This window comes from Puntigrus tetrazona, chromosome 4 (genome assembly GCF_018831695.1).
Source record: "Puntigrus tetrazona isolate hp1 chromosome 4, ASM1883169v1, whole genome shotgun sequence".
NCBI classification, from domain to species: domain Eukaryota; kingdom Metazoa; phylum Chordata; class Actinopteri; order Cypriniformes; family Cyprinidae; genus Puntigrus; species Puntigrus tetrazona.
Window position 1 is genome coordinate 413650 of NC_056702.1, and position 14733 is coordinate 428382.

At 38.4% G+C, this 14733-nt stretch overlaps 1 protein-coding gene across 2 annotated transcripts in view; it reads right to left on the minus strand.

Annotated features, from left to right (window-relative positions):
- cog5 (component of oligomeric golgi complex 5) overlaps positions 1 to 14733 on the minus strand; it is a 65584-nt gene that overhangs the window by 30171 nt on the left and 20680 nt on the right. For both annotated transcript variants that reach the window (XM_043236900.1, XM_043236901.1), the window contains exon 7: positions 11479 to 11609. In XM_043236900.1, coding sequence (XP_043092835.1) covers positions 11479 to 11609 — 131 coding nt within the window. The remainder of the gene's footprint in view (positions 1 to 11478; positions 11610 to 14733) is intronic.

The window sequence follows — 14733 nt, forward strand, 5'->3', positions numbered from 1 at the left end:
ATTGGTTAATAGAGTTAGACTAGGTAAACACAAATTAACCCTGCTTTTGCTACATTAACTATAGTTTATCCATGGTATTTGAAAACTGTGCTACTTGCAGACTGTTTCTGTATTTGGTTTTGCTGCTAAACTAATGAAGATGTTTTCGTAATTTGCTTTCTTAAGTTGAGCCATAGTATGATAGTCTGGTGCAAAAAAATTTCCATCAACTTATAGCATTTAATATCTGTAGCTGCTGAAAAACACAGTGGTATAATTGTTTTATCTGTACTGCTCAGCTGGAGCTGAAACATTCGCAAACCCAGCCAAAACTGGCTGTTGTCCAGCAGCATTAATCATATGTTGTCACTTATGCAATAGTGAGTGTAGTTGTCAAAGAACAGATGTGAATCACAGACAAAGGAAAACAGAGGATTGGGAAAGACCTAATTGCTTGCAGCAGGTTCACTCGCAGCATGTGCTGCGCTAGCCCTCATTTACCCTGAACTGCAGAGGGATAATGGTTTAGCAGGGACATGCACAGTCACCGTGGAGATGGATTTGATCAGCTCAGTGCAATCCGGTGACCCAGGATGGCTAGCCGCCAACTGCCGTGAATGAGGTGTTTTCACATTACTCACATCCAGGCAAGCACTACGCTTTTGTTCCCAGAATTAGCACTTAGCTGGAACAGGTGGCCAACGATCGCTTTCTTTTCCGGCAAGAGGGAGAAAAACATATTTAGGCTAATGCTTTTAAGCTCAAACTGCAGAAGAGACCAATTTTTGATTGGGAAAATAGACAGTTGGCCATCACTGGGAAGGTGAAATGCAACTAAAAATACACCTCGGGTTCCATGTTGATTAGATTGGTTTGCATGTTGTGGGCTATTGTTGCAAAGAGTGGGAAATCTTATACAGCGGGTTTAGTTTTGTCAGTGCCCGTCTCACTCCGTCCGCTGTCCAGCAGATGCAGAATTCATTCTGTCCAAGGGATCGCATGAACTTGCGTAGGGTGTAGTGCCCTTTCTTGATATGTTTCTTGGGAGAATTACATTTCATACTGGAATGAATATGTTTAGATCAGATAACCCCTCGCAAATGGTGAAGGTCAGAAAAGGTCTTGCCATCTTCATTGTAAGGCACTTCATGTACCATAATGCAGATCCAAAAGGTTCTTACATAATTGCAAAAGGCAGGTGGCAGGCTTGGCAAACACGTCACTGTATCTGAATCCTACAGATCGTATGTATTAAGAGGTTTGAGATGTGCCAATGTTATTTTTGCCATCTTGAGATTAAGGCGTGTTTCTCCAGGGGAACGTAGGAGACAAAATGCATGTGAAATAGCCTCTTATTGCTTCTTGCATTTGCTCTTTGATGGCCTTGGTAACTTTCATATTCCTCTCAGTGGTGGTTTATAAGAAAAACAACAACAAGTTGATCTATTAACGTTTAACCTGGCAGAAGAAACTGGGCCACATAAGGTAAATAAGTTGGGATGGGAGATGTGGTAGATCATCCTTGGGTCACTATCACAGTCCTACCTGCCTACATCAGGTATCCTACCTGGGCCTGTAATAACTATACCTCACAGATGCTATCACCTCCATTACAGACACTGTGTGGGGGCTTGATTAAATTCCCTCCTGCTTGGTAGAATTCAATTTGGTCAACCCTCGTCCTGCATGAATGCTTCAAGTAGATATCCTTTCTTTGGAGGAAGCACATTGGGAAAAAAATACACAGGCCAAAAAGGGAACTGCAGGCTATATCAAGTATGCCACCTCAACAGAAATATGGTGACCCTGCCCATCACGTAGGGGCACAGTGCCTTAGGAGAAAAACAACAGCAATTTCCAGCCAATTGCTTCCTTTCATAAAAACACCTGGTCACCATGCCAGTGTCATTAGCTTCTGGCTGTGTTTGTTTTGTCACCATATGGAAGACTCAGTCCGGATATTTGTCAAACCAACCAATAGCTGATAAGTAGGTGACACCAGGGGTCTTTGCCCATATAGTGCCCAAGTAATTCCTACGATGAGAACATTACGCCCATTATATGCTAAGTAATACTCTATTAAATTTTGTATAAACAAATAAAATACAAATAACTGGGATTTTTTTAAGAGACAAAAATCACAGATAAAACTTCCTTCAAGAAGTGACATAATTATGGGTGGGTAAACAATTGCACAAACATCAGTAAGTATTAGCAAGTTCTTAGTAACGTTACAAATAATAAAATCACACATAATATCATATCAAGACTTTTAAAAATACCATCCTTAATTTAAGTTTAAATTCATTTTGCAATAGATAATTTTAATTATTTGTTTACACAAATGGCAATTAAATGCATAGGGTGGAAATAATCATGAGAGCTCAAAACATCAATTATAAAACAAACATTTCTGGTCCTTGATTCTGATTGGTTGAGCCGTGTTCGAAGCTGTTGTAAAATACTCTACAAACACACATCTTTGTTTATGGCTGCGTGTTGCTTGGCAACCACTGCGTTCCAACCTCAAGCGTTTCTGAGGAACTATATTGTTTGGTGGAAAAATAATGATTTTATTTATTTATTTATTCAGTTTTATTTTGTGAAACCTTACTGCGTATTAGGAATAACCGTTATGAAAGCAATAAGCCCCCTGAAGGCATGGTTTAAAGTGAATTTATAATAGGTAAGGGGCGTTGTTAGGTACAATGCAAAGCTGAATTTGGGGCTTACTGCTTGATCAAATACTCGCTTATGTTTGTCCTGTGAATTTCACTGTAGTCACTTCCTAAAGAATGCGATGAAGTCACTGGCTTGACCAGAGGACATTTTTAAAAAGTCTGCTAAATCTTTAAATGTCTGCTGAACATTTATTTTCCTTTTGGGTCTAGTCTTTCTCAATCCAGAAACAACAATAAACATGGCTGCCGACAGCCCATATGAACATGCAGAGTTTGTTTTCTCACATTTAGAAAAGTGTCATGGCCATGCAAAAGTACTGCTGAAGAACAGAGAGAGGGCGAAAGTGAGACTTCGAGTGTGAGGAAAAAGTGAAAAGATGATGGATCACTTAGACGTTCATTTACGTGCCATGTTTCCACAGCAACCCAAAAACAAACACGACGAAGACCGATTAAAGCCTTTTAAGACGCACTTGGTAAATGTCACAGCAATGCCAGACCAGGAAGAAATGAACTCAATTTGGGAGAGAACTGATGATTATGGAAAGGAGAAAGGTGAAAGATGAGGTGTGCTCAGCATTACTAATGAGAGAGAACATCTTCAGCGATTAAGAAACTTAGATTTGCACTGGCATTAAAAGGAAATTAACTCCTTTCATTCATGCATTTTTTAAGAACTGAGGTTAAATGCATATCATATCATATGCCATTTCTTTCATGTCAGTGTAACCCAAATTTAATGGACATCTTTTAATGATCCTGTTAAATGTTATTAAAAATTGGAATAAGTTCCCATTATGTGCCATTATATATTTATTTAGCGCTAATTCAAGAGTGCAAGTTAAACTACTGAAAAAAGATGGACATGCATAACCATAAATAAAAAATCTATTCAATCTTGTAAAAGCAGAATACTTGTTCAGACAAACAAACTTGTGTACGAAAGTTATGGTGGTAACTTAATCATAACTTAATTTTCTCATCCACTGTCCAAGCCAAAATCTGATGACATAGTCTTATGATCAAGGTACTTGAACGGTGCTGGAATAGAGTATTAACAAACCATGCAAATATCATGTTTATCGATACTAGCAGGATAGCATTTCATGGTATCGCAGTATAATCAATCAGCAAGGTACACATCAAAATATGATACTATCACTCATCAAGCGCAACAGGACTAGCTCATTCTCAATGATACTATAAAACCTATAAATAAAATGCAGCATCCTTGTGCTTTGAACCTTTGTGTGACTTTTTTTAATTGCGAAGAATGGACACCAGGCAGAAGGGATGTTAAAAAGTGTGTGCATATGGTCTCCATGGTAACAGTAATTTGTCAGGTGGGTGCTTGGCAGTAACGTGTTACTGATGGGTAATGGGCGAGAGAAGTCGACGTGCAAGAACGAGAAGCGCTAATCAGCACACATGGGAGCCAGTTGCTAACAGGTTTGTGATCTGTAACAGCGTAGCAGTATTCTTTCAATACATCGTACAGAGCCCTGCTGAAAAACAAAGCTTTAATCCAGTCTACAGAGGTTTGTTGGTCTTAGCTGGCTTAGCAGGTTGCCCTGCTGGTCTCCCAGTTTCAGACATGCCTGGTTTAGTGTCGCAATGAAATTCAAGCAGCAACATACATCAAAGTGAATCAGATTATCGAAAAATTGCAGGATTGGCTCTTGGTTCGGTAGATTGGTTGTTGACTGGATGTTGAGGCAGATGAACATTTTGCAGGGATTCAAGCAGGGACTAAAAGATTGGAGAAGTCTTCATACAGGACCACTGACTTTCAGGTCATTACTGCCCACTACTACTACGTGTTTTCTGCAAGCATTCTAACATTATATATAATTTTGGGGCATTTCTACCAATTTTAATAAGATGATTATTGAAATTGCTTTTAAATGAGCGCTCAATATTTCCTTGCACTTTCCAATTTATGATTTTGAGTACTTTTAAACTGTCGCAGTGGTTTGATTTCCCCCCGTGGGGCAAGGGTTTGAAATACTGCATAAATTACATTTGACTGAGATGCTCATATTGAAACATCCTGCCTGTTTTCGAAGGGCTTAGGCTAGTTTTGTCATGCAGACCTGGCAACCCTAACTGTATGAAGCAGAACTGAAGCTTTTAGTTTCCATCTGAATTAAACGTTGTTTTTATTTCTAAAATAAAAAAAAAAATTGCTTAAATATTTAGTTTAAAATTTTATATTATATAAATTTTATGTTTAGATAATGTTAAATATAATAATAGACAAATGTACATACTTTGAGTACACTGAAAAATTATAAAATGATTTTGGATGTGATTAATCATTCACTAGTAAAAACTATTTTAAATGAAATGTACAGATTAAGCTTTTCAGGTTGCTTTTGCTTGATCATGTTGTATTATTATTATTATTATTATTGTTAATCTTATATTAGTTGTTTCTGCTTAAAGTAAACTGAAAGGCTCTTTTAAAAATGTGCTGAAAGTAATATTAATATTATAAAATAAACTATATTATTATTATCAGCTGTTCATGTTAGGGCTTAAAACATGCATTTAGAAAATGTAGTGTCATTTTTTTTCATGCAGACTTGATGTGTTCAGCAGTGAGATTCTACTCATACAAGTCTCCTTCAGGATATCACTTATGAAAAAGCATAAAGAGAAAAAGGGCATATTGAGCACAGTATGCATACTGTAGATACATATATACGAGTAGTACGATCATTTGGAACAAAACATATGCCTTCTTTCCACTGACAAGCCAGAACAAGCCACACCTGCTCACTTCTTGACAGCTATATGAGCAATCCAACACATCTATATTCCATCTTCATGGTCTTTAGAGAGCAAACAGAGAAAAAAATGTGAGAGTGTGACAGAGATGTTATGTTTGAAGTGAGTGAGAAGGCGAAGGAAAGGGAGGCACAAAGCTTCGTGGAAATAAAGGTGGCAAAAGAAAAAGACTTAAGGTGCGCACAAAAGCAATGATTTTACTCCTTAGCAGCTTCAGCTCCTGAGAGACATTCCTTTTGATGTAAAGGTTACTCAAACACATGCCTCAAAAAATGGATGGACCGTGAATATCAGGGGGGTGACTGCGTAACCTTTTCGGTGACCGGCGTAGTCGAGTCCATTGGAAAACGTGAGAAAATGAATCAAGATTTGAATAGAGTGCAACAATGACATCCATTTTTTTTTGTCGCCTTGGCATTTTCCCCCCATTCATTTTCCCCACAGGCATTGGAAAAAAAAATCCATAAAGCAAAACGGCAAACCAAATCAACGAGCGCTAACATAAAAACCAGCAAAAATGTATATTTCTGATATTATATACATAATATATATGATACACCTGATGCACTCAAAACACTGTAAATGGCAAAGCTGAAAAGGATGCTACTATTGATGGTATTGCAAGCTATTGAATTAGAGTAATAAATTGTTAGTTTATATTGTTATGTTTGAGAGCGTAGGATGAATGACTCAATTTCATCACTGAAAATCATGCACGAGAGCGAGTAGTCGTTCAACTCTTGTACAGGCTGGATATTTTATCTCTGAGTAAATTAAAAACAATTCACCATGCCGTTTCTTTCTTGTCTGAAACAAAAAGGAAGCTGTCATATCCATATCTGACAAACCTGTCTTTACGTATACAAACACAGCTGACTCCGGCAGGTTCTCAGGATAAGGACCCATCTGTCACATAACAAAGCAAAGCCTCTTGCAATATAACACAGATCTGATCATTCAAGAACGCACACATAATTTTAACCCCGTTTAAATCCTGACTGCGTTGGCTTAAAGGGCAACACCGTTTCCTGTCACCTTAAAATGTCAGCATGCAAAATGTATTCAAAGGAGCACAAACTAAGCCACACGTCTCCGATCAGACGTTTACAAATACCAAACTGCTTTGAGTCCTGCCATACTGGGGAACAATGCAGCGACAAGCTAAAATGTGTGCAAAAAAGGCATTTCTAAATGATTACTACCCTCTTATGCACAGTTTGAGTCATGCATCAAGATCAGCCCTGAAGGAACAATTAAAAAAAAAAAATGCTCTTATCAAATCATTAGTGATAGATATTGCACAATGGCAGGAGACTGTCTATAAATAATCATGCATGAGCAAAAGACATTTATTAACATAGAAAAAAAAAGTGAAATTGCTGTGTGGTATTGCAGAGAAAGAAAAGAATCACTGAATCGATTTCACTTAACATTCTTGTCAGTATTTGTTTGGCCCAAGGCGGATAACATTTTTGTTGTGTCTTTTCAGCAGCGACTGAGAGAAAATTCCATTACATGCCGCAGGTACATGGCTCTATTAAGCTCTGGATGACAAAAATCACATTCCACCATGACAATGGACCAAACTAAACAAAACAGACAGAATGGACAAATGCATGGAAATGAAAATCATTTCAATCCTAACAGCATCCATCTAAGATAGAGTCTAAGAATGAAGGTTGGGTATTCACAGAAATGCGCTGGAAGAACAATTTTGGGTTCTTGCAATGAAAAGTACTTAAAGAATAATTTTTTCTTATTATAAAAGAGTATTTAAAAAAAAATTGAAATGATAAAGATGCACTTTTTTATAAAGAATGTTTCTTTTTAAGCATGCATAATATCAATTCAAAAATAAACGAACGTAAAACCTGATAAACATACATGGAAAACAGTATATCTGGACTAATTAGATATAGATGGCGAAATGAGTTGGTTGAAAAATAATAATATGACCCAACTGATTGTGGACCTCATATTAACGGAACGAAAATCTATGCGAGACAACCATCTGGTGCACTTTTGACCTCTTGAAATGGACAAAGGTGACGTATTGTGTAAAGGGTGCGTGATCAATGTTCTGCTGCGGCTGCTTGTGTAATACACAGTTACTCATGGTGGGGCAGGAGGCGCATCTGTCTGTCAAAGCCAGTGACTCAGTTAAAACCCAGACTCATTCGTTCCCTCCTGTCATTGGTTCTATCCATCCACACTCCTCCGGTGCAGGCAGTGTCTAATCTGTCATGTGGAGGAACCACACTCCTGTGATATCACTAGTTATATCTGCCGCGGGTCAGTTTTTTTGCCGTTTTTGATCATGCGCGAACCTGGTCAAATTATTTCTCAAGACTGTGCTGATCAGCAGTCAAACGACGCTAAAACTAGCTTTCTTAACATCTCCCAAATACATTAGGACAAATTTAGTCCTACAAAAGTACAGTGCAAAAGAAAAATGACCTGGACCACAAAACCTTAAAGGCACAGTGTGTAAATTTTGCAAATATTATGTTTATTGTTGTTGGTTCAGTGTGTAGGTTACTAATATTATATTCCATTTCTGTCAATGGAGCCCCTAAATATTACACACCGTCCTATCCGAACAAACTTATTTATTCAGATTACAGGTGATGGGGAAAAAAAACATTTTGAGTTAAAATTTGAAAAGGAAAAAGAAAAAAAAAAGGATCATTTAAGAAGCCATTTTTACCACAAAAAAGCTTGTGCGGAACGGAAAGGTTTTTAAGGATATTTAAACATTTTTCATAGAACCACTATACAGTATCATCAGTAACAGATACAATGTTAAAAACACTCTTTCCCACAATTTTGTTTTTATACAGGAATCATGAATGTTTAAATTGTAAAAACTGTAAATGTGAAAACGATATCCAAAAAAATTAGTCTAGTCTCATGACCTTTATATTAATAGATGTTTTTAGGAATACAGAGGTCCCAAAAAAGATTTTAGTGAATTTATGAAGTCCAAATATTCCACAATTATTTCAAAACGTTTTTTTTTTTTTTTTCATGTTTCGCTTGTAACGTTTTTTTTCCCGGTCAATGCAATGCAATGACATTTTTGGGGTCACTCACTGTATCGTGGATGGAGAGATTGTCATTTTTTTCTCTTCTGTAAGCGAGAAGGCTGCATTAATGTCCATTCCCCTACGAGCCATTGAAACAGGACACTGGCCCCGTGAGTACTCTGCTTTTCTGGGTCAGGAAGACGGGAGCCAAGGCGAGAGTAGTCATTTGTATATGTGTGTCTGTGGACACACTCATGCGACTGAATTTTGAGCCCTTTGAGACCCTAGTACGCATCTCCGGCTCGGACCACACACACACACACACACACACACACACACACCTCAGTGACCTCCAGCCAATGTTTGCCGAGTAAGCAAAAACCTTCACTTTGGTAATGAGAATCCACTTCCAAAACCTCATCCCCTCATACACACCAAAAAAAAAAAAGATTTCTTCTCCATTCACCCAAGAGTGTCACCTCTCATGACCTTCTGTGTGAAAACATCCCTCTTAAGCAGCTGATATAAATGTATGAGAAGAGAAATAAAAACAAACATGAAACAAGGTGGATAAAAAATTGAACAGACCTCCTCTTCTCTCACCCCATCTGAAATTGATGCGCAGATACAGGCTACGTTTTTTGTTCTGCCTCCCTGCACGTCGATGTCTAATTTTGACCTTCAAACGCACTCTCCTTTCAAGTGCCCTTCTGACAATATGGCAGCGAATCAGACAGCTGATGCTTTCAAAACACGAATGCACTGATGTAAAGCACCACTCTTCTGTACGATTCTAATGAAATTTAGAGGAGAAAAATAGACTAAGCACTATGCCACTATGCACCAAAAAGCAATTAAGGACAGAAGAAACCCTCCAATCCTCCGATACGTTTTCAAAGAAATGCAAAACAGTTCCTGCTGCTTTAAGACGATTAGTCAGATTATGTTTTTCTTAGTTTCTTTTCATCAAAACTTAATTACAGGAACCCTGTTTAAAAAAAACACCAAATCAATAAAAACAACTGTATCAAAAAAAAAAAAATTAATTATTTTAAAAAGAGAAACAAAGTATCTTTACTGTAATGCACTTACAGTGTGAGTCAAGACACCGTATGGGAGTAAATGTTGAAATGGACAAGATTCGAAAGCATTCTACCATCAACATGCAAATATCTTTGCCATTTAATTTTATACTGTAAGTGCATTACTGTAAGCTTAGGGACGAGATGCTGTCGATACAGCTTAACTTGCATGAAAGCCAGAACGATTCCATTAAAAGACATTAAAAGATTTACGATATCTTGGTTAAAATTCCTCGTTTTTTTTCCTTTTTTTGTTCGGACTGAAAGAGTGAAATGAAGAGGACCATCTCTCCATACGAGCTCAGGAATAGCGGCTTATGTAACCCACACAATTCTAAATATACTGATGCAGGACTGGCCGTGGAGGAGTGGAGTGAACTACGTGATAAGATCCAGAACAACAAATACATGAACAGAGGTCAGGGGGCTCTTGCATCGCTTGGTTTTATAATGAGATGCTAATAGGGCAAGAATGTGTTGTAGGGAGACAGCAGAGAAGGAATATGTTAGAGATGCATGGGATAAAGAACTGAGATTGAACTAGCCGTTCACACTTAATTGAAGTGAACAAGAGATAAAAAGGATTTCTGCTCCGTTAAAAAAAAAAAGACCATTTCATAACTAGATTTCTATGCAGAAAAGTAACATTTCTCAAGTTAAAGTAGTATATTTAAAACACTTATCTCTAAATAAACGTATTTTAAATGCATTGTAAACCATTACACCGAGACTCTCCTTTTCTCAGTGTCACTGGAAGATAATATTCCCTAAAAACGCAGTGCACTAGGTTTTGAAAGCCACTGTAGCCATAAACTTTCATTGGCCAATATCTAAATTTAAAGAGATCACGCAGTGGTCAATGCCATTTCGTTGTCTGCAGCCAATAACCTTGAGACAATTTGTGAAAGATGGGGGTGAGCGACCATCACACAATCAACCTGTGAAGCTGAAAAAAGTAAAAAAAAAAAAAAAAAAAAAAAAAAAAAAATACAGCCGGCAGGCACTGGGAGGCTTATTTTCCCAAGCGGCTAGCAATAGAAACCATTAAATATGCAGGATCAAAAAGCCTGACTGGACCAGCTCAGCTATAGGTTGTTCATCCCCACACCATGCTTTCAAAGATGGACACTGACATGCATAAAGCAATACTTTTCTGACCTTGTTGCCAGCATTTCATCTCCAACTGGAGCCCTCCATTGATTTGCTACAAAAACCGAGCTGAAAAATTAAACTGTCAATCAAAAGGAAAAATGTTAAAGATGCAATGAGCGAAAATGGCCGTGACAGCTGCATTCATATGATGATATGCAACGTAGATTATTTGTGCAGGCATTTTAAAACGGTCATTTACTGAACAATATTCTGCATCTCTCAGCCCCTGAGACAGCTCCATGTGGCCGCTGAATTTTTAAAATGTGACTGGACAGTTCAGTGTGATGTCCGTGTCTGTAGACGGGGAGAAAAGGCCAGTGTGGCCCATCTGCTGTGTGTGATTGCGTCGTGTGACAGAGAAACATGCTGAGGGAGAAACGGAGAGAGACAGAACGAATACAGACACAGGTTTCAACTAGTTTTAGGTCAGACATGGCTTCATCAATTACCTTTTAAGAGCAACTAAACGCGTGAACATTTATGCACGTATACTGAATTCGGTTCACGGTTGTGCTTGAAATATGTGGGATGACAATTCATAACACGATGCAAATTGGGAATTTTCAGAAATGCTTGTACTCGTAAACAGTTCTTGGATTTGGTGCTGGAGCCTGCCAAGTAACAAACACATACCTACCCAGCATCCTAAAAGTTCAATCAAACAATTTGTAAAAGTAGTTAGCTCTGCTGCATTTAACCAAGTAGCTGACAACATTGAAAGCTTTTTCAAAATGCAGACGTTTCTCCCCGACATAGTTTTATTTTTACCTGAATTTCCATGCCCTGTTCCAGTAAGCGCTTGGCTTGGTTCTCAACCTCCAGACGAGCTCGGCTGATGAACAGCAGGTCATTTTCTATGACGTCAATACCTGACAGATCAACACCTTGGGACAGGTAGTCTGCAAGAGATGGAACAAAACATTTCTGTTGGTTTTTATGCTTTTTAAAGCTTTGTTGTTGATAAAAACGTCCACATTTATCTACACCTACACCATTTTCTTTCATAAACATTCATATGTTTATGAGATAGATAACGTGTCATATGGAGGAAGAGCGTGTTTGCACACCCCCAGGAACCCGTTTGAGCCGTTATCATGCAAACCTGCACTAAGCAGGGGGTCTACAAGCCACTCGACCCATCTTCGCAGCAAGCTGTGGAAATCGTGCTTGATTTAGGTTTTCAGTGTGAAATGCATCAAAAACTATTGGAAGAGATGAGAGGGCCTTCAGAAAGCACTCGAACAATGCTCATGTTGGAAGCTTCCTACTTAGGGCTGATTAAACTCAGCGAAAAATGCAAAGCATTTATTTGCCCTGGAATTAACACATTAGTAAGTAGGGCAGCAGCTCCTTGGATGGTGTGGGATACAGGTGGAGGAGCGTGAACGTCCCACTTACACCTGGAAATATTCCACACCAGATGTTATTCAAAAAGGTGTGCTTCATTCAGATAGTCGTGGGTTTAACAACACGTGTCTTCTCAGGTGTGCTCAATGAGTGAAGTAGCAATACATATTTCTAAGCAAAACTATTAACCGCATCCAAATGTTTTTGTTTACATACACACACACACACACACACACACGTACGTGTACATGTATACACTAAACAAATTATATCAACTATTACATGAACTATTTAACACCAACTAGTCAAGTAGCCGTTTCCACAAGTAAATGTTAATAATGCAGTTGTTTAAATCTGTAATAAATAAATCATTAGAAAATGCACTTTGTGAACTTTAAAGAGCACAAGATGCTTGCAAGTAACACTGTGTGTGGTTGTACACCTCTCTTAAAAAAAAAAAAAATTTTATGCAAGAAGCATAAAGCACAAGAAAATCCTCACTGTGAGCTTTAAAGAGCAGAAGATTCTTGCAAGTAAATGAGAGGGAAAGAAACAGCGTCTCTAAACACAGGGTGCCATACTGAACAGGCCTCTGAACAGACAGCCCATGAGTCAGAGATGCTGACTGATACGGATACAGTGGCACCAAGCAGAACAATGTCACTACATAGATCCACTCATTAGCGCCTTCTGAGGGCACACACACCAGCTGACGACTCCGCGACTCGATTTGCCGACTGCTAACAAAGATATCATAAAGAGCCCAATGCTGTCTCATTAGAAGAGGTCAGATATCTTGCTGAGGGAACGACTTCATATTGTAGCACCCAGATGCTAAGAAGCGACCTTGAGTTTGTGGTTCAAAATCTGGAGAAATCGAGAGCTGTAGGAAACAGGTGGCTTCTACACAGGAAAGCAGGGGGGGGAGTCTTTGGCTCTTGTTCGCACAGGTAGGCCCAAAGCCAGAATAAAAATCAACCATCCCTGCCAAAAATCCCTGTGTTGCAGCGCATTTCTTTTCACCTCATTTTCACCCTCTCCTGCTTCACCCTTCGAGAGCACAACAATGAGTACACTGCCTTAGAAGAAAAACACAATACTTCTCAATTAGCATACTATCATCCTTTTAACTTTATTGGCAAGTGCTGAAACTGGTGCACGCTGCTCTAAGAGGACAAATGATCGCTGGGATTTGACGCGACACGATGAATCCGTAACGCAGGCTAGGTTCGGAATACCATGCTATTAGGGTTGCACAACTAAAATAAATCCAAATTGGTACCTTTTGCGGTTATTAAGTAGACATCTCTCTGCTCTGTCTATAATCTGCTACTTATACTTGCATGCTACCTGCACGTTTTTACCCAAAATTGTGTTTAAAGTGCAAAAAAAAAAAAAGCATGTACAGCTCTTCTTCCTTCCCCTTTGCATGAGTTCTTTAGGTAATCATAGTCTTTCCCAGTTCGACGCGGAGCATAATGTTTCCAATCGGACCCAAATAAATCAGCCTTTTGACTATTTTTGCTAAAGAGAGGCTTGATGAGAGTGCGTTTTCAGTCTGATTTTTCTTAAAAATACAGAGACTGATCCATACCCAGTTCATAGCTGAACTGGTAAAAATTCCAGCTGCAGTGTTGAACTGATTCCCTATGAACTATGATGTCACTTTGTAGGCAAAAACCCCGAAGCGAGTTAGCGTTTTAGCACTTTTGGTTCGAATGGACACTGTCGGAGACATTAAATATCACTACCAATCGTAGTGTATGATTTATATTACAATTAATTGTAGAATCACCAATTAATAGTTTTCCACATTTTATATTGTAGTTCAACAATGTTTTTTAGCTTTGTCCTGAACTGCAACATGAGTCTTCAGATCGAAGATGCTCCTTTTATCGCTTTCCTAATGATGCAGAAACTCTGGGTTCAGACCATAAGCTGAACTCATGATTAATTAATGCGAACACACATTTATCTGCTTAGTCGCCGTGAAAGTGAAACTCTAGCGATGCACAGGGTTTACAGCCACGTTAAACTTAAATGTTTACTGCCACATATGAAGCCGTTATGAAGCATAGATTGAGAATTTCTAGAAGCAAGAATAAAACAACATTTTGTGGACCCACCCTAACAAAACCATAGGCGAAATGTGGTTCTAATTCACTAAAATACACTAAATTTAGCTTTTAAGTTCAGTCTCTTATGTAGGCATCAATATTCATAAAAGTCATGTTATTTTGTGAAGATTATCTCGATTGACAAAATGTGTACGTTTCATTAACTGTGACTGAGCACAGAGCTTATTTCTGCGCAATAATCCAAAAGTCTATGGAAAAATCCTATTGGCTTTTTGTTGAGTGATTATCCTGTCTTGTCACGCCTTTGTCTTACATGGGTCTTTTTGAGGGACTTGCATGAATTAATGTTGACGTAAAGTTGCAATATTCTGCCAGTTACGTAAGGTTTGTCATACAGCTCAGGGAATCACAATAACTTTTTTTTTTTTACACTGTGCTTCAGGTTACAATTAATTTATGAAATGGGCTTCAAACTGCCCTTCTACTCCTGCTTGGATAACCCCAACAGAACTAAGCAGTGACCTTGTAATGTAGGAAATTGTGGGTAGATCTCCACTGTGTATACACCTTTCTCTCTCCAGACTTTTAGAGAACAATC